The sequence below is a fragment of the Vulpes vulpes genome, chromosome 14, assembly GCF_048418805.1.
Source record: "Vulpes vulpes isolate BD-2025 chromosome 14, VulVul3, whole genome shotgun sequence".
In the NCBI taxonomy this organism is placed as follows: domain Eukaryota; kingdom Metazoa; phylum Chordata; class Mammalia; order Carnivora; family Canidae; genus Vulpes; species Vulpes vulpes.
Window position 1 is genome coordinate 107,730,683 of NC_132793.1, and position 20,265 is coordinate 107,750,947.

Sequence of the window (20,265 nt, forward strand, 5' to 3'; positions counted from 1 at the left end):
GACTTGGAGGAGGTGCAGTTGTCTGGGGAAGAGCCTTGCAGGCTGAGGGAGCAGCGTGTGCGAAGGGCCTGCAGCATGTTCAGGAAAAGGAGGCCAGGGTGGCTGGTGTGTGTGAGGGTGGGAGAAAGTAGGCGGGGCATCTCCTGCAGAGCCCTGGAGGCCATGAAAGGGTGTGGAGGGGATTCTAAAAGCCTGGGGGAGGGGAGGGCCGCTGGAAGGTTCTGGCAGGGTTGGGGCTGGAGGATGTGATGTATGTCAGGGCTGCACCCACCCAGGTCTGCTAAAGTTCCACATTCCTAGGATGTGGGGCCTCTGCTCCGTGCCCCCCGCACCACACCCTCCACACCGTGTCCTGCTGGCTCCCCGAAAATCCGACCCTCGATTAAGGAAAGACTCGCGATGGAGGAGCGGGGAGAAGGCGAAGGCGCTGCCTGAAGTTCTGTTGACTTTCCTGTTCCGGCTCAGTCATCTCCTAGAACATTCCCCGCAAGTCAGGAAGCTTTCAGGTCCACCTGCCCAGGCAGGGTGGGCGTCTGCTTGCAGGGGCCGGCTGAGCCGCACTTGTTCGGGCCCGGCCCAGTGCTAAGTGGGGCCACATCACCCCCAGCTCCGTGGCCCCTGCCCCCGGGCCCCCAATGCACAGATGGCCGGCTCGGCCAGCCCGCACGCCACCACTGTGGATACCTGGACAGGCTGGCACGGAGGACTGCGCCGGCCCCGGGCAAGGGGCTGGGCTGTGTGTGTGCACACGTGTGCATGTGTATGTGTGCGTGTGCGTGTGTGTGTGTGTGTGTGTAGGGGGCAGTCCTGGCTCTGTTTCATCTCCTCCTGGGCCTGGCGCAAGGGGCTGGGGTGTGCATGCGTGTGCGTGTGTATGTGTGTGTGTGTGTGTATGTGTGTGTAGAGGGTGGTCCTGGCTCTGTCCCTGGGGGTGAGGGGCTGGGGTGTGCATGCGTGTGTGTGTGTGTGTGTGTATGTGTGTGTGTAGGGGAGTGGTCCTGCCTCCATCCAGGCTCCTGTCCTGGGACAAGTTGTTAGGGTGCATGTGTATGTGTGTGTGTGCATGTGTGTGCATATGTGTGTACGCGTGCGTGTGCGCACATGTGTGCATGTGTGTACGCACGTGTGTGTGTGTGTGTGCATGTGCGTAGGGGGGTGGTCCTGGCTCCATCCTGTCTCCTCCTGTCCCGGGGCGAGGGACTAGGGTGCATGTGTGTGGGTGTGTGTGCATGTGGGTGTGTGTCGGGGGCGGTCCTGGATCCATCCCGTCTCCTCCCGAGCTTCCCTGCACTCCTGCCAGGACACCCACAGGTCCTGACGCTCAGACGGTCAGGAGGTGGCGCTGATTTTCGGGGAGCCAGCAGGACACGGTGTGGAGGGCGTGGTGGGGGGCGTGGTGGGAGGTGAGTGTGGCCAGTGGTGGGGCCCCTCCCTGGGAGAGGTGCAGGGCAGGTGCCAGCGCCCCCTCTGGGCAGGGTGGAGCCCTAGACATTTGTGCTCACGGATGATGTAGCAGAGGCCCCTGCGCCCTGCGCCTTAGGAGCTGCACCCCTGCCTCCAGCCTGTGGCGAGGCCCTGGCCTGCACCCCCACCCCGGCCTGGCTTCCTCATGAGCCCAAGGCCACCAGGGGAGCTTCCTCCTGTGTGAGCCCTGTCCAGGCCTCATGACCATGCGTCACCTGAAGACTTAGCGGCCATTCATTCATTCACTCCCTTCCTCATCCATCCATTCATTCATCCCCACCCGGCTCGCCGCCCACAGGCACTCTCAGCTCTCTGCTGGGCCAGGAAGGGGACTCAGGCCCTGCCTGGCAGGAGCCTCCTGGCTGGAGGAGACAATGACAAATGGGCCCAGAGACATTCCCCACCCAGCCTGGCTTCAGGGAGGGCTTCCTGGAAGAGGTGGCACGTCACCTGGGTCTTAATGTCAAATAGGGCTTTGCTGACGTCTGTGATTTCTTTCTCACCTTCACGTCGTCCACCACATTGGTGTGAGCTTTTCCTGGGCAGGGGGCCGCCTGCGGCGTTTATGTGCAACGTTCTTATGTCAGTGGTCCAGACACCGCCACGCTCATTGTCATCCCGTGGGCAGAGTCTGGTGGTGTGGGGGAGCGTGGGGAGGGCCTTGGGGACAGGGGAGCCCCAGGCTGGCCCTGCCTCCGGGAGCTGGCCTCTGCTGGTGCCCCGCAGCCCCCGTGTGTTCACTGCTCTGCCCCCAGAGGGTGACCTGCCCTCAGAGTGTCACCTGTCCCCTCTGCAGGTGTTTGAGGAGGAGCACCACGTCCTCTACCTGGACCATGGTGGCGTGATCGCAGCAATCAAGGACACCTCCATCCCCTTGAAGATCCTCAAGTAATGCAGGGGGTGGGGGGGCAGCATGGGGGCAGGGGCCAGGGCAGGCAGTGTGGGCAGGGCTCTGCCTCCTGGGAGCTGCTCTAGGGCAGGCAGGGGGATGCAGGGAAATGTCACACCACGGTCAAGGAGCTGGCTGGAGGGAGGCCTGGGAGGACTTCCCAGAGGAGGTGACGTCCATCAAGTTAGTCAAGGGGAGGAGGCAGGGCCAGGCAAGGAGGCCAGCAGGATGTGCCCAGGTGAGAGTGCGTTTGGGTCAGCTTCAGACCTCTGGAGGGCGTTGGTGGGGAAGTGAGGGCACGTGTGAACTCCGGACTCAGAAGGTGCAGCTCAGGAAGCTGCTAGGAGGCCGATATCACTTGAGTCTGAAAAAGAGTTTCCTGCACTGCAAGCTGGTGACTCCGTGATACGATGCATTGTGGGGCAGTAAGCTTCTGTCCCTGGCCTGGCACCCCCTGGGCTGGGCTCAGGCATTGGCTGGGGCTGAGCTGGACATTCCAAGGCCCAGATAACCGCAGTCCAGGGGCTGCAAAGCAGCTTCACGGTACCCAGACTACATGCCCGAGCTCCTTGCTGTAGCCTAAGGAGAGGTGGAGGCCCCGTGGTGCTGGCGGGCGGCTACACGGCCCCCCGGGAGAGAGAGCACACTGGGCCGGGCTCTTCTCCCAGCACCTCAGCTGGGCAGCACTGGCCCCGGGCAGGGCTGGATCCAGCAGGGCAGCAGGTCCTGGCCATGGGGAGCGCTCCTGCCCGCCTGTGGCGCTGACACCCCTTCTTCCGGCAGGTTCAGCGTGGACGAGGGCCTCACCTGGAGCACACACAACTTCACCAGCACCTCGGTGTTCGTGGACGGGCTGCTGAGTGAGCCGGGGGATGAGACGCTGGTCATGACGTGAGTGGCCACAGGGGGTGGGCGGGCAGAGGGCAGCTGACCCCCAGGTGGACCTTGCTGCTCCGAGGCACGGTCAGCACGGGACTCCTCTCCTCCCTCCCCATCCTCCTCTCTCTCGTCTCCAACCTGGCACCTGCCTCCTTGTGTCTTACTGCCCACTCCTCTGTCACCCCCGGGGACATCGTCACCTACTCAGGATGGCCTGGGTGGTGAGGGCTGGAACCGAGTCGGGGCAGCTCGAGTGGACCACTGCCCCAAGCTGCCTTCGCAGCCATCATCTTCATCACCATCGTTATGACGAGCTGTTGGCACCTGGAGGGGCTCCCAGGCCTGCTTCCCAGTGAGGACCCGACACCCACATGGGCAGAGGGGCGGAGCCAGGCTGTGGCCTGGGTCAGGCTGGGCTCTGAGACTGCAGCTCAGGGCCGTGGGGTGCCAGGCCTCACTCTGGGCACAGTGAGGAGGGGGCAAAGGGGCATCGGGCATCCCTGTTGGGATCTGAGGGAGTAGGAATTGAAATAGGGTGCACGGGGCCAGAGCCTAGGTAAACAGGGTCCAGTTGTGGAAGGTCCTTCCTGGGCGAGCCAACCACCTGGGGGCTTGTTTGGGCAGAGCTGATCCACAGGCCAGGGCAGGGGCCTGAGATTCTGCATTCCTAATGGCTCTGCCAATTCTTGGTGTGCGCCTTGGTGGGTGCAACGGGGCAGGGCTCTGTGCCCTCTTGCCTTTTACTGATAACACCCGCATGGGGGAGGTCAGGTTCCCCAAAATGCACATCTACCCGGAACCTGTGACTGTGTGGAAACAGGGTCTTTGCAGATGTGATGAATCAGGATGAGGTCACGCTGCTTGGGGGTGGGGGGCATGGGGGGCTAATCCTACGTCCTTATAAGAAGGAGAAGGATGAAGACCATCACGCAGGGAGAATGTGAGCCCAGGCGGAGGCTGGAGGAGGCCACGATCCCAGGACACTTGGGAGCATCTGCGGGATATGGGATCTGCAGGGAGCACCTGGTGGGATCTGCAGGGAGCACTCACTGGGATCTGGAATCTGCAGGGAGCACCCACTGAGAGCTGGAAGAGGCCAGAAGGACCTTCCCCTAGAGCCCCACCCTGTGAAGGATAAGCCTCTGTTGTTTGCAGCCCTGTTTGTGGAAGTGTGTTGAGGCAGCCGCAGGGCCCCACAACGTTCCTGCTCCGTCAGGCGGAGAGAGGACACCCGCACTGTGAATGCCCAGTCTGCATGCGGTCAGTCTCCCTGCGTCCTCCTTCTCCCTGGGACCGGGCGGAAGCTCCCCAAGGGAGACGCCCTCCCACTGACTGAGCGCCCCTGGCTCTGCACTGCAGCAGAGCCCCGTAGGCCAGCCCTCCTCCAGTCATCCCAACAAGGCCTGCAACGTGCTGCTCCCTGTTCCTGGCCCTGGGGACCCTGAGGACCCCCCAGAGCCTTGGTCCAGATTGGCAGACGGATCAGATTTAAGTGAAGAGTGATACCCGGCATGCTTTGTCGCTAGCATGAAAGATCCTGGAGTCCCAGGGCCAGCATGCTGGGGTCTGACAGGTGTCCTGGGCATCTCGGAGCAGCTGATCTTGAACTGGGACCAGATGGATAAGACACAGGCCCAAGGACAAGCGGCGGCTTGAGAAGGAGCCAGTGCGTTCCCATGTTAGGGTCTGGACTGACCGCCCGCTCCGGCTCCCTCTTTCCTGTGGCGGGTGGGCCTGGCCAGGGAGACAGCCGGCTGCATGACCCCCCCACCCTGCCTGCTCTGCCCGGGGTGGCCGCGGGCCATCCCCCAGGAGTGGATTTCTGGCCTGGGAGCCTTTCCCTGGCATGATCCCCTCCCAGCCCACGGCGGCCTCCACCCTGCGGCCCTGTCCGCTCTCCCGTCTGTCTTGCCCTCCTGAACACCCCAAAGAGGCCCACCTGGATAAGCCCCCAGCCTCAGGCTGAAGCTGGCAGGAAACTGCCCAGCACCAACAATGCTGCCTGCCACGCCCAGGCCCGCCTCCACCTGCGCGGCTCCAGGCTGTCCCCTGGTTCGCGGGGAGATCATGTGAAGGCACCCCAAGTTCCTCCGGCTGCCGGGGCAGGGCTGGGAGCACAACAGGCCTGGTCAGCCCACGGCTGCTGACCGCCACTGACCGCCACCACTTCTGTGCCCACCTCCAGGCTCCTGGGAACTCAGATGGCGTGGCCCAGGCGGAAGCAGGAACAGGGAGTGCGGGTCCTCCCTCGGGACGGGCAGCCTCTGAATTCCTGGTGGACTTAAACTCGGTTTTAGTGACCCGTCCCCGGGGGGCCTTCCCTGCCACCCCCAGGACGGAGGCAGCCTGGTGCCCTCCCTGCCTCTTCCCCAGTACGGCCCCTTGGACAAGGGCCGAGGGGACGCTGTGCTGAGCCCCCCTCTATGTGACGGGGTGTTTTCATACGTGATCTCATTTTGTCCTCATAGGAAATGTCCACGGAGGGATTTATCCCCCTGTCCCCCCTTTCACAGGTGCTAACATCTCAGCAGTTCTGCACCGAGGGAGTGGTGGGCGCAGCCCCCCCCCCCCGTCACCTCAGCTGACCTTGGTCCCGAGAGCAGAGCAGAGGGCGGGGACCCCGTGATGCCATCCTAGAGACCCTGGGTGGGGTGCTTCCCCTGGACACCTGGTCGCTGCCGTGCCCCTGCCTGGAGACGCGTCATGTCACGTTATGTCACATTCCAGGCTCAGGTCAGGGGCGGGAGGGAGGCCGGCTCCTCCTGGGCCCCAGCAGGTTGCCACCATGTGTGTGGGCGAGGGCAGGGCTCTGTTTGGGGTGTGTGTGCAGGCGGTGTCGCAGGGCTGCCGTCCGCAGAGCGGAAAGCAGGAGCCAGAAATGCGGGCTCACAGGTTTGGGAAAGGGCCCAGCTGTGGGGCGCGTGATGGGCATGCGTCGGGCTGTGTCGTGTTTGTGCGGGTGCAGTGCACGAGCTGTTCTCAGGATAACGTGGTTTTCAGGAGGGGGACAGGCCGCTCGGCGGCAGGGGTGCCCAGAGCATCCCTATCGAGCTAAGACCCTCACACCCTGTTTCCGTAACCGACCCAGCAGGCTTCGTTCTGGGGGACGGGAGACAAGGGCCCTGACCACAGGGGAAGGTTGAGACTGGGACAGTGGGAGGCCCAGGGTCCCCAAGGACCGGCGGAGGCCCCTGGCCAGGGTGCAGAGGTGGGGATTTCATCTGCAAAGTAAAGATAACAGTATCTACTTCGTGGGTCTGTGTCGGAGCAGAGGAATTGTGGCATTGTGTGTGTGAAGCTCCTCCTGTGCGCCGGGAGCCCACACCAACGATCCTGAAAGGGCACAGCTATCATCCCAATTTTAAAGCCATGGAAACTGAGGTACACAGAGGGAGGGAACCTGCCCAAGGTCACACACGGGACACGGGGCCTGCCTGGCTCAGAGCTGCCTTAGGAACACAAACTCCTCTTCACATATCGGGCTCGGATATTCAGAGCCAGCCATCAGGTCCCCAAGAAAACACTCCAAGACACTTCTCACCTGCCACCTTGGAGTGGGGTTAGGACCCCTTCAGATCATGACTGTCCTTCCCCAAGCATCAGTCCCTGTCAGCATGCTTGGAAAGGGATGAGTATAGCAGGGTGTATAACCTCCCCCACCCAGATGCTCAGCCTCTAGTGATATGTCCTGAATGCTGTAGGATGGACTGGGGAAGGACCGGAAGTGCAGGCAGGGGCCCTCTTCTCTGGTTGTCTTTGGAGTCCAAGGGAAGCCCCTGAAACATCAGTCCTTGCAGAGAGGAAGGGATCTGGGTATATGGTCAGTGAGCACTGAGGAAGAGGAAATGGCTCAAACAAGCTGTGTGACCTGGGGCAAGTTACTCAACCTCTCTGTGCCTCTTTCTATAAAATAGGGGTGGACTCACCTCACAAGTCCATGGTGGGGATTAGAGCAGACGGCACAGATGGAGCCCCAAGCCCATGACGGGTGCCCCGTAAATGGCGGCCCTTTAGAGAGCACCGGGGTGTCCATCCCTGCTTCCTCCACTCGCCAAGGCTGGGGCCGCATGGGGAGCAGGATGTGAGCACGGGCTGCGTCCTTCCCGTCCAGCTGCTGCCAGCAATGTGCTGACTCCTACTTCTCCTTGGATCCCCGGTTGTGCCTGGAAAAACAGCCTGCGGCCCCACTCGGCAGAGCTGGGTGTCCCAGGCACAGACACCCCAGCCTGGCACCCCAGACCTGGGGGTCCCAGGCGCAGACCCCTGGCTCAGTGACACTGACAGAGGCAGGAGAAGCCCGGCAGCAGCCAGCTGACCACCTGTCATCTTCAGAACAGAAGCGAGGACCGTGGAAGGCAGTGGGAAGGCCTGGGTGGCAGCTGGGGGTTCTGGGCTCCTGACATGACTGCGCCCACTTCCTCGTCCATTGAGGGGGGCCGTGGGGGACAACACCCACCTGTACAATCCATGAGCCACAGACAGCGTGTGCTAGTTGTGCGGACACCGCTGTTAGGACCACATACCTGCGGCCCGCTGGACACTTTGCTGGGGGCCGGGGGCTGTGGTGCCGGGGGCCAGGGGGCCAGGATACCAGGCGGCCAGGAGGTCAGCGGTACTGGGGTACCAGGGGGCCAGGTGGCCAGGAGCTGGGTGCTGGGGTACTGGGGTGTCCCAGCGCGGTCTGCGAGGCCAGGGGAGGTGTCACTGTGCCCACTGCACCGCGGGAGCCAAGGCCCGGAGGAGGTGGTTTGTGCCAGGCCGCGGGCCGGACTAGGGTGACTTCCCCCCCCCTCCTCTGTCTGCAGCGTCTTTGGCCACATCAGCTTCCGCTCCGACTGGGAGCTCGTCAAGGTGGACTTCCGGCCGTCCTTCTCCAGGCAGTGCAGCGAGGACGACTATGGCTCCTGGGACCTCACCGACCTCAAGGTGGGCCTGGGCACGGGGCAGGGCGGCCCCTCCGCGGCCAGCCCCCGTCCTGCGCGGCGGCACCGGGAGCCCCCCCCCCCCCGGGAGGGCTTCCCAGGACCCGGCGGCCCTCAGACGTCCGGCCTTCTGCTGGACTTGAGGGCCCCGCCCGGCGCCTGGGCTGCTCTGGGCTGGGGGCTCTGAGCCAACCGTGCGGTCCCGCGTGCTGGGGATCCGGGGTTCGTCCCAGGGTAGGCGGTGCTGCGGGGCCTGCGCTATACACGGCCTAACACCCCCAGGGCAGGGTCTGGGACAGCCCCACCCCAGAATCTCAGACACACAGATGTTTCTGGAACAAAAAGAGTAGTCACATGAAGCTAAATAAGGGCTGGAAGTGGCCCCTCTACGGTCCAGACCAGGTCGTGCTGCCAGAACTGTGACGGGAGGGCCGGGGTTCCAGACCAGGGGTTCCAGGACGGCTGGGGTTCCCGCACCTCACACCTGTTGCTGCTCCTGTCACTGTTGTGGGGCGGGGGCAGGGCCTGCTGTGTCCACACACGCCCCGGAGGCCGCGGCTCCTCCGAGCTCCTGCGCAGGTGGGCACCCTGCAGGTCTAGGGGCCGAAGAGAAATGTAACAGGGACCTGGTTTCCAGCGGCCCTGCAACCCCTCAGGCCCAGGGGGAGCGTGTACACAGTGGGTGCTCAATGGATGCTTGCAGGCTGGGATGGGAGGGAGGCTGCCCCAGCGGGACCTCAGGCCCGCCAACCCCGTCCTGGGCCTTGGTTTCCCCATCTGGGAAAGGGCACACGCCCTGTGCCCCGACGGCTGCCGGGGGCTGAGGATCGGCTGTCCTGGAGACGGCAGGGTGGGCAGTCCCGCCTCCGGAGGGCAGTCGGCCCTCCTGGGCGGGCTCACCCCGCGTCCCGCTGCAGGGCGACCGCTGCATCATGGGCCAGCAGAGGAGCTTCCGCAAGAGGAAGTCCACGTCCTGGTGCATCAAGGGGAGGAGCTTCACGTCGGCCCTGGAGTCCCGGGTGTGCAGGTGCCGCGAGTCGGACTTCCTCTGGTGAGGACCGCCCGGCACGGGTCTCAGACTCGCGGTCCTCCTGCCGCCTCTTGCTGTGCGCCAGGGCCAGCGCCAGGTCCAGCTGTGTCCCCGGGGGGAGTGGGAGGAGCTTGAGGAACCCAGGGGTGCGGTGGGGGGATGGGTGCCAGGAATCAGGGAGGGTGTCCTGGGAGCTAGCGGCGCCCACCCAGCCTTCCCAGACTCCCAGAGCCTTGTTCAGGAAGCCCCTGGCCCAACCCAGCACCTGCCTCCCTAGCCATCCTCAGCCCTTGCCGTCCTGCTCCCCATTATGTGCTGGCCACCCCTCCTCCCACACCTCCCTACACCAATGTCGTGGGGGCGGGGGGGCGGGCTTGTGCAGTGCCTCTCCCCTCCCCTGGCTGTCTCTAATCTCCTTTGGGATTGGTGCACCTCCTCCAGTCAGCCCTCCAGGACACCCAGGGTGGGCTCACTGCTCTCCTGTGAGTTCCCAGAATCCCCTCTGCATGCCTTCTCACCTGGAAGGTAGCTGATGTTCAGGCTGGACAGGGCCGTGTGGACTTGCCTGTGACCCCGCAAATGGTCATAGCAGACCCTTGCCGTGAGGCCTCCCCCCAGCCCGGCCCCCATCCCCACTGGTGCCTACCTCCCAACCGCGGTTCTCTCTCCTCCAGCGACTACGGATTTGAGCGCTCCACCTCCACAGAGTCCGATGCCAACAAGTGCTTTGCCAACTTCTGGTTTAACCCCCTGTCCCCGCCAGACGACTGTGTGCTGGGCCAGACCTACACCAGCAGCCTCGGGTGAGCGCGGCACAGGCCTCTTCATCTCCCTCCAGGGGCAGAGCCACCATGGCAAGGGGAGGCAGCTGACGATGTCCTGCCTGCTGGGCCCCCAGGAGTTACCTGGCACTGACCCTGCAGGGTCCCCATCTCAGCCCTCGTGAGGCAGCACCAGGGGGGTCTGTGCTCTGAGCTGCCTCTGAACAAGGAACGGAAGGATTAGGTACCTAAAGCTATAAACCCACAGCGTCAGGATTCCCAGGACCTTGTCTCTTAGGGTCTCTGCTTCTCTTTGAGGAAGTTTTGAGATGAAAGAAGACATCAGTGAACTTACTAGAACATCCCCATTACTTCCTCTGGGGAGGGGCAGGGCAGAGCTTGAGGGAGCAGGGCCAGATGTTGCAGGGTTTGGCCTCAGCAGTGTAAATTCCACCAGCCAGCAGCCAGCCATTCTCCCATCATCCTTCCCTCCCTCCCTCCCTCCCTCCCTCCCTCCCTCCCTCCCTCGCTCCCTCCCTCCCTCCTTCCATCCTTCCATCCATCTCCCTTCCATCCTTCCATCCTTCCATCCATCATTCACCCATCATCTCTCCCTCTCTCCATCCATCCATCCTTCCATCCTTCCATCGATTCACCCATATCCCTCCATCCATCTGTCCATCCATTCATCCTTCCATCATTCAACCACCATCATCCCTCCATCCATCTATCCTTTCATCCATTCACCCATCACCTCTCCCTCCCTCCCCTTCCATCCATCCATCCATCCCTCCATACATTGACCCTTCCTCCCATCCTTCCATCATTCACCTACATCCATCCATCCATCCATCCTTCCATCCATCATTACCCCGATCCTTCCATCCGTCCATCCCCCTTCCATCCTTCCCTCCACACATCCATCCCTGCATCCATACATCCAGCAGCCAGAGCAGACGCTCTGATGCACCCACTAGGGCTTGGCAAGCAGACTGTTGTCTGACGTGTCAGAGCCAGCGCCCACATCAAGGGTGAAGGGTTGCACGTCATACCATGAGCATACTCTGGGCACAAGGGTGCTGTGGGTGGGAGTAGCTCTTAGAATGTATTTTCTTCTAAATTAGTCCAATGTGTTTTGCATGATAAACCCCTGAACGTATACTCAGTGGCTGAGCTCTGGGGGCAGGAGGGGGCACCAGGCCTAGGGACATGGGCAGAACCAGGCACTTTGGCTGTGATGCTAGTTTTAGGGACACAGAGTCCCGGTGTATCCTGAGGAAGCTTCACAAGTGGCAAGTCAGATGATGCTGTCCCTGCCGTGGTTTGCCTGGGGTCTCCTAAAAGTTTCATCAGAGCCCACGGTCTTTGCCCCCCGAACCCTTATCCAGCCTCCTCGCAGCCCTGCTCCCTACTTTGGCTCCAGCTGCCCACCATAGGACCTTTGCCCACGCCGGTCCTGCTTCCTGCTCGCCCTTCTGGCTTCAGCTGAAGGGATGGATTCCCAGAGCTTGTCAGTGGTGATTTGACCTCATGGGGGACATAGAGCAAGGCAGTCCGCCTCTCGCACTGGGAGGTGCCCCGGCAAGGGCAGGGGCTGTGCGTGCTCAGCCCGTCCCCAGCAAATACACGGTGGATCAGGTGTCCTCTGGTGGGGTGGTGAGGAAGGGAGCCCCGAGGGGGCGTGTCGGCAGCACGGCCACGGCTGAGCCCCCCAGCCGGTCTTGGGCAGTTTTCTCTGCAAGGCCCCTGCATGTGGGCTGTGCCCAGTCACACCCTCGGCCACAAGGACAGCAGGTGTTAGGGTTGTCCTGAGCACTGTGACCACACAGGGAAGCAGCCAGCCAGGGAGCAGACCCTGCCATTGCTGGTCACCCTCCATCCAGCCCGGCTTCTCAGCTCCATCCGACCCAGGGCAGCGATGGCCCTCGGTGGGGCCAGGTAGAGGCGAGGAGGCTAGGAGGAGGCCAGGCATCCATGGGGAGGCCGCCAGCCAAGAGCAACAGCTCGCCAGCAGCGAGTCCCCCGGGCCGCAGGCCCTTGCCCTCCGCCGCCGTCCCTGCAGACCCTGACCTGCCCTCTGGCCGCAGGTACCGGAAGGTGGTGTCCAACGTGTGTGAGGGTGGCGTGGACCCGCGGCAGAGCCCAACACAGCTGCAGTGCCCGCTCACGCCGCCCCGAGGCCTGCAGATCAGCATCCGCGGCGAGGCGGTGGCCGTGCGGCCCGGAGAGGACGTCCTGTTCACGGTGCGGCAGGAGCAGGTGAGTGCGGTGTGCTGTCCCCGCTGGGCGCTTCCACGGGGCAGGCAGGGGACGGGCGTGGGTGGGTGTCCCCTCCGCCTGCAGGTGGTTTAGAGCAGAATCATCCAGGCCAGCGTTTTCCAAGCCGGAGGTGGGCGGGGGTGGGGGGGGTAAGATGGAACCGGAGTCACCTTGTAAGGATGGGATCCAAACCTCAGAGGACTGGAATATGGACGGGGGTGGGGAGGGTCACCATGCAGCCAGCACACGAGGCGGGGCCCCTTCCGCGCATGGTGGTGTGTATGTTTACTGGGCTCTGACGCTTCCAACATTCATTCATTCCTGTGGGCGGCGGTGCATTAAACCTCTAATTATATTGATTTAGTTAATCTGGAATCTTCAGAAAAGGAGAAAGTTTTTTTTAAAAAAAAGACAAACCACTATTACTTATAATCCCAGAACCAAAGATAAATCCTGTAGGTAGATGATAGATACAGATTTATTTCTATGTCATAGATACAAAAATGTGAGTTCCCTCCCAATCTTCTGCTTCCTCTCGTCTTTAGTAGAAGTATTACGCATTCTTCTGAGTTAAAAAAAAATCTATACTCACGATAGAACATTTGAAAAACGCCTGAAAATGTCGAGAATATAAATACCACCAAAAACCCCTGTTCCCCCCAAGGTAACAGCTTCGAAGTTTTGTATTTTCTTCTAGTCTTTTGAAATTAATACACAGCAAAGTTATTTTTCTGAGTATGGAAGTAACAGAGTCACCGTAGAACATCCAGAAACGGAACTCAGAAGAACTTTCCCAAACTCAAAGCGACGGGAGAGCAGGGAAGGGAAGCCCACTCGGAGGGAGACCTGCCCAGGATCCCCGGCCGTCTGCACACCCAGCTCTATTGCGCACTCGGGGTTTGGGTTAAGAAATATGCTGAATGAAGCAAGTTCAGCTTTATAACCTGTTATTTGCACAGGTCCTTCAGGTGGGGTGGGGTGATGATGACAGAGGTGTTTGCTGTTGCAAAGCAGGGACCCTGGTCTCATGCAGACAGAGAAACTGAGGCCAGAGGACGCAGAGTTGTATGTGTGGTGAGCGCCCGTGTGCCCAGCCTCCCCAGTGTGCTCCTCCCACCCGATCTGTAGCCAGGGAAACCCCAGCTCAGAGACCTGAGACCACACAGCAACAGGTGACAGAGCTGGCCCTGGGCCCCAGGCCTGGGGACTCTGCATGGACGACGCCTGGTCTGTGGCCTCCAGACTTGGGCTGAGCCTGGGGCAGGCCCTGGGTCTCACCCGCTTCTGGTCCCTTCTGCTGATGAGCCTGGCCCTGAGACTCCTACTTGGGGCCTCAGGGGTGGCCCTGGGGTTGGGGGTAGGCATCTGTCACAGCAGCATCTTGGCCTTGGGGAGTGCGATGCCCCCCTCTGGGGGCGGGGCCCCTGGTGCCTCCGAGTGGACTCCCTGCAACTGTGCCGGAGTTGCAGCACAGACTCCCAGAAGAACGGCCTTCTGCTGCCCCCTAGAGCCTCCCATGTGGGTGAATTCTTCAGCGAGAGCCAGGACAGGACAGGCCCCTCAGCCTCCTCCCCGCCCCTGCGGGCCCAGCCTGGATTGCAGGGGCCTGAGCCACTGGAGGTGAGGGGAGTGCCCCAGAGATGCTCTTGTGAGAGATGTCTCCATTGCACACCCCTGTGTGGAAGAGGCCGCTGGCTTCCTCGTAGAGGTCGGGAGAGTGTGGGAGCCCTGTTGGGGTGGACATGCACACATGGACGCACACTCACATGCTCATACACCAACACAGGGGCTCGGGCACACGCTCGCCACGTGTTCACACCCTCGTAGCCACTCACGCATCTGCACACTGACACACAAGTCACACCCACCCTCACGCAGGGGCCAAGCTGCGTATGGAAAGTGCTGGATCTGGGGCGGGGGCCAAGTTCTGTGCGTATCTAAGAATTAAAAAATAAGGGCTGATAGAGAGCCCAGAAATAGAGCCGCACAGAAATGTGCAGCTGATCCTGACACAGGAGCCAAGACATCCCAGTGGAGGGATGGAACGCCGATAATAATGAGCCTCGGCAGGAACCTCGCACCTGGTACCAGATGGACTCAGAATGGACCCCAGAGGTCCACAGAGGTCAATGTAGAAAACTATTGGGGCACCTGGGTGGCTCAGCGGTTTAGCCCCTGCCTTCGGCCCAGGGCGTGATCCCAGGGCCCTCGGATGGAGTCCTACATCTGGCTCCCTGCAGGGAGCCTGCTTCTCCCTCTGCCTGTGTCTCTGCCTCTCTATGTGTCTCATGAATAAATAAATAAAATCTTTTTTTAAAAAGTAGAAAACTATCAATCATCCAGGAAAAAGATAGAAAATATGCCAACCTAGGGCCAGGCCAGGCGTGTATAGACACCAAAAACATCATCCATAAAGGAAATTTGGCAAGTCGGACTTTATCCAGGTGGGACGCTTGAGCTCTGAGGGAGACCCCCTGCAGAAGGTGAGAAGCAAGCCATGAAGAAAATATTTACCCAGCACACATCCAGTGACCACTGGTACCCAGGACACGTCAAGAGCAGAAAGAAAACACCTGGTTAGGAAACAGGTAAAGGACACAGAGGGACGGTTCATTGCAGACAACAAGCAGGTGACCAGTGAGCATAGGCAGTCGTTCAGCCTCACTGGCCATTAGGGAAATGGGAATCCAACCCCAGTGAGGTGTCACTGCACACCTATGAGATGGCCAAAGTAAGAAACAGCGACCCGACCAAGCACTGGTGAGGATGCAGAGAAGCCGGACCCCTCCTACACGGCTGCTGGGAGGATGAGATGGTACTGCCACTCTGGAAGACCCTTGGGCAGTTTCTCAAAAAACTGAACACACAACCAGCAAGTGCACTCCTGGGTGTTTTGTCTCAGAGGAATGCAGACTTGTATCCACACGGAACCCTGCCCGCGAGCACCCACCGCAGCTTTATTACAGAAATGCTGGGAACCGGGAACACCCGGATGTCCTCGGAGGGGTGTCTGCTTGGACAGTGGTGCAGCCACAGCTTGGGACACTACTCCCCCGTGAAAAGGAGCAGATTCCTGCCACGAGGCACGACCTGGGTGAGTCTCCGGAGAATTAAACTGAATGAGAAAAAAGCAACCCCAGTGACTCTGTGCTGTCGAGCTCCATTTATAGGACATTCGTGAGATGACAAAGTTGCAGAAACAGATGGATGTGTGGCTGCCAGGGTGTCAGGGGTGTGATGGCAGCGCTGGCTCGGTGGCCCTGCCCCCCGGCGGTGTCCATATCTGTATCCTAGTTGGCGCGTTCTGGTTTCCGGCAGGTGTCAGTTAGCATCGGGCATGCGGTGCGGGACACACAGGATCTCTGCCTCGGTCCCTACACATCCACGCGAGCTGGTGGTGGTCTCAGAATAAGATGTCCACGTCTTCTTAAAGTGCACACAGAGCAAGGCGGGTGCCGGGGTGGGGTGACGGTGACGGATCTCTTCTCCACTCTCGTGTTTGCTACTTGTCAGCGTGGCCACTGGCTCCTTTCTGACCAGGGGGAGAAATGACAAGTTATCTTAACGGAGCAAAGTGTTTAAATAGTTCAGCGAGCACCAGCGAGTGGCCCACAGGCAGGAACTCGGGGTCCCCAGGGGTGCTGTGGCGCCACGTACACCTTGAAGCCACAGGGGCCTCCAAGGGGCTGCTCCACAGGAGCACTGGACGGTGAGTCCAGCGGTCCCTGGGCTCTAGCCCAACGCATGGGGACCGTAGAATGCCACGGGAGTAAGCTGTTGTCACCAGTGACCACGTGCTACAGGCATAAAGCAGCACATGCTTCTCTCCCGGTTTCGGAGGCTGGAAGTCCGAAATTAAGGTGTTAGCAGAGCTGACCGGCGGCTCTGAGGGGTGGGAGGAGGGTCTCTTGGCTCGTGTCTGTGTCGCCATGGTCTCCACCTGTCGTCACGTGGCCATCTCTTCTGTGTCCTAAGCCCCCTCCCCTGGATGGGAACCCATCTTGCTCCGACGTGACCACATCATAACCAATTGCTTCTGCAAAGACCCTATTTCCAGCGAAGGCCACCTTCTGAGCTCCTAGGGGACGTGGACCTGGGGGCACAGACACTGATCACCCAGTCCCCGTAATTGTGGGGCAAGTTAAGTGAGCACGATTCATGGGAAAGGACTCTCCTCAGGTTTTAAAGCTCAGCAGGTGCAGAATGAGAGGATTCTAAGTGGTCAGCACTATTCCCGTGTTGTTCTGGGTCACCAGGAAGTGGGGTCCGGGGTGTTCCCACAGGGACAGGCGGCAGGAAGGGGCAATGGGGCCGGAGAGGGAGGGGAGGTGCAGCACGAGGACTCTTCCTCGCTGTGCAGCCAGGAAGGATATTGCTTCCCATGTCCTTCCCCGATTCCCTGCACCTGTGAGCTGCCCTGACTGCTCCCCTCTGCAGCCAGGTGGCCCGGGCCTGGGCCCTGCTGCCACCCCTGTGCATCTCTGCGGCTCCTGGGCCTTGCCTGCCACCCGCAGCCCTGCCTGCCAGGCCGGAAGCCCCAAGGGCAAGGCAGGTTCCCGGAGTCCCAGGGCCCACGCCTTCTGGGGGGAGGAGCGAGCACCTGAGCCGCTCGCTGCTGGCCTGTCCGCCTTCCGGTCACTCCTCGGTGGCCTCGTGCTATTTCCTGCAGGGTGATGTCCTGACCACCAAGTACCAGGTGGACCTGGGGGATGGCTTCAAGGCCGTGTACGTGAACCTCACGTTGACCGAGGAGCCCATCCGGCACCGCTACGAGAGCCCTGGCGTCTACCGCGTGTCCATCAGGGCGGAGAACGTGGCGGGCCACGACGAGGCCGTGCTCTTCATCCACGTCAACTGTAAGTCTGTCGCCCCTCTGAGGCCACGAGCCCCCCCTTGGGGCAGAGAGAACCCAGTATTCGGGGAAGTGCAGGAGACCCCCAGGGCTGCCACAGGACCCCAGGCCTCGGAGGGCCAGCCCGAGGGCTCTAGGTGGGGCTGCCAGTGAGGCTGGGGAAGTGATGCAGTTGACAGGGACCAATGAGCCCCCTCGGAGGTGGCCAGCTCCCCGACGTCCTCTAAGCCGGGCCTTTCCTGGGCCCCCACAGCCCCCCTGCAGGCGCTCCACCTCGAAGTGGTTCCTGTCATTGGCATCAACCAGGAGGTGAACCTCACGGCCGTGCTGCTGCCTCTGAACCCCAACCTTACTGTCTTCTACTGGTGGATCGGCCGCAGCCTGCAGGTACACTAGCCCCCGGGTGGGAGCAGGCGACAGGGCGCTGCCCCGGGGCCTGGGCAGAAGGACACAGCGTATGACACTGTGGCATCGGGGCACGCACACGCCGGCCTTTCTTGCTGAGCATCTGTTTGGGGCCCTGGCTGGGTCTGAGTCTGGCGGACATGAGACAAAGTGGACCAGACCCTGCCTTTTCCTGGGGAAAGTGATGTGAGCAAATCAGGTGACCTGAGTTGTGATACGTGTCACGAGAAGGGGACAGGGGAAGTGTCGTGAGCTCCAGGGATGATCAGGCCATTTCTAGTCTGGGTGTTGGTGTGGTCAGGGAAGGCTTCATGGAGAAGGGGACCTCTGGGGCTGGACCTGATGTCAGAAGCCCCACCCAGTGCCCTGGGTCATACTCTGTAAGCAGTGGGGAGCCACAGATGGTGGCTGCTGGGAGGGCTGGAGGGTCTGAGCCCAGGCACCCTGGGAACCCACAGAGGGCCATCCTTCGCTCGTTCAATGGGCTGCACCCCAAGCAGAAAGACCCCAACAGCGCCTGAAGGCCCAGACACAGGGCCCAGTGGGGAGGAGCAGGAGGCCCCAGATAGTGTTTCTCTGGAATAGGGAGGGTGAGGAAGGCACTAGGCTCTGGGTTTGAATCACAACTCAGCTACCTGCAGCCCAGCTCTTCGGGCAGGTCCTGGAGGAAGGGGACACTGGGGTCCTGGGTCCAGGCTGGACTGCCTTAGAGCTGCTGGCTCAGGGTGGGGGCCCTCCCGTGCCCCCTGGTGCTGCCCCGTGTCCTGGCCAGGGCAGGGATAGTGAGCGTGCTCAGTGAGGCCCTGGGCAGCGGATGGGCCGCTGTCTGCGTGGGGGCCGCCCACCACCCTGGCCCTGACCCCTGCTCCGGCCCCCACAGCCGTTGCTGTCCTTGGAGAACTCCGTGACCACGCGGTTTGCAGACACGGGGGACGTGCGTGTGACGGTGCAGGCGGCCTGTGGGAACTCAGTGCTACAGGACTCCAAGGTGGTCCGCGTGCTGGGTGAGTCCCCTCCCTGGGTCATGCAGCATGTCTCATCCCTCACAGGAGCCTCGGGTTCGAGTGATGCAGGGAGCATAAGCCGCAGACACCCTGGTGATGCAGGCAGCCGCAGGCTAGAGAGAGGAGTCAGTGAGCGTGGCTCTGACGCTCCCCGGCTTCTCTGGCCTCAGTTCCCCTCTCTGTGACATGAGCACGGGTGCGTCCTTGTGTCCTGTAGCACCCGTGGGCCTCACATGGCACAGACAAGGGGGCGGGTAGGCACTTGTCAGGGTCACCCAGCGATGTCTGCCTGGAGCCCGACCCCTCCCACAACGCCTGTCATCTGAGCCCCTAACAGCCTTTGTTGAGACTCCTTCTGAATCTGCATCCCGTTTCCTGGGGCTCACTGGGGCCCCCAGCTCCTTCACAGGGGACATTTACCATAGGAAACAAATGGAATCCTAAGGATGGAAGACACCCGCTCCCCGCCCAGCGTGCTGTTGGCCCCATCACACCCATAAAAACCTGTTTGCTTTGAGAACAGCCTCTCCTGTGGACAGCGGCCATCAGTTAAATATTCAGCGGGCCTGCCTTTGGCTGTTCCTTTGTTCACAAACGTGTGCGCACAGGGGCCTAAGCCCAGAACTTGGAAATAATCACCACCTCCCCTGCTGTGAGACACCGAGTTCTCTGGTCACAAAGGCCCTCTGGTCGCTCATCCCTGCAAAGCCTCCCCTCATTTCACAAGTGAGAAACCTGGGAGGAACATGGACAGAGTACAATGAGCTCCGAGCCTGCCAGCTGCAGGACCTGCTCACCACCACCAGTGGCTCTGGAGTGGGCCTCTGAACTGGGAACCCCAGGACACGTGAGGGAAATGTGGGGTCTCTGCCCTTGCAGGACTCTTACTCTGGTGGGGAGACCAGCCCAGTGAAGTCCGTGGATCCCTGGGGGATGGAGTATGCACATCCTTGAGAGTGCGTGGGGCAGATCTCATGGTGCATGTGCCAGGCCCTCCCTCCCTGGTGGGCACTGGTGTGTTCATCATCATCGTTGTCAGCAGGGTTGTCATGGTCGTTTACTAGGTGCCAGTCAGTGAGGTGGGCCCTGCCCAGCCACTGGCACAAGGAGGACTCTTGTTTTCCAAAAGTGGACCACGGGGCCCGACCGCAGGGCAGTCCCGGGCCATCTGGGCTGGGTGGCCTCCTGTGGGGGCAGAGCCACGCTGCCCAGGACTGACCGGCTCTCCTGTCTCTGCCTCTTTTCAGACCAATTTCAGGTGGTGCCTCTGCGGTTTTCCAAGGACCTGGATGCACACAATCCCAACACCCCTGAGTGGAGAGAGGATGTGGGCCTGGTGGTGACCCGGCTGCTCTCCAAGGTGCTCCCAGCCGGCCAGTGCCAGAGCCTCCCAGCACCTGTGGGCGCGTGCCCCGGAGGAGGGGAGGGTCCAGACCTCCAGGGTGGGGTGGGCATAGCTGCCCTCAGTCTCTGTGACCTGGCCTCGGGCTGGCACCCCTGGAGCTCAGAGGACCTGCTGCCCTGGCTCTAGGGAACACGTGGCTGCAGCGCCAGCTTGCAGGGGAGGGACAGGCTGGCATCGTCCATGCACATCGAGTGAGCACCAGTTGTGTGCCCAGGACACAGTCTCTCTGAGGGCCCACAGTCTCCTTAATGTGTTTCTCATTTCTTCACGGAGTTTCTCTTCTGGGCTGGACACTGGAGGCAGAGAGGAGTGCATCTGCCTGCTGCCCTCGGGGAACTCAGAGCACAGACAGGCAGTGCTCCTGGGGGCAGAGGGCACTCAGGGCCTTAGTCCTG

General features: G+C 61.4%; 1 protein-coding gene across 5 annotated transcripts in view; it reads left to right on the plus strand.

The window, feature by feature from the left end:
- SORCS2 (sortilin related VPS10 domain containing receptor 2) overlaps positions 1-20,265 on the plus strand; it is a 458,191-nt gene that overhangs the window by 425,932 nt on the left and 11,994 nt on the right. For all 5 annotated transcript variants that reach the window (XM_072737571.1, XM_025999725.2, XM_072737570.1 and 2 more), the window contains 10 exons: positions 2,261-2,352; positions 3,137-3,244; positions 8,038-8,158; positions 9,072-9,205; positions 9,859-9,987; positions 12,033-12,204; positions 16,874-17,060; positions 17,310-17,443; positions 18,342-18,465; positions 19,713-19,825. In XM_072737571.1, the coding sequence (XP_072593672.1) occupies positions 2,261-2,352; positions 3,137-3,244; positions 8,038-8,158; positions 9,072-9,205; positions 9,859-9,987; positions 12,033-12,204; positions 16,874-17,060; positions 17,310-17,443; positions 18,342-18,465; positions 19,713-19,825 (1,314 nt within the window). The remainder of the gene's footprint in view (positions 1-2,260; positions 2,353-3,136; positions 3,245-8,037; positions 8,159-9,071; positions 9,206-9,858; positions 9,988-12,032; positions 12,205-16,873; positions 17,061-17,309; positions 17,444-18,341; positions 18,466-19,712; positions 19,826-20,265) is intronic.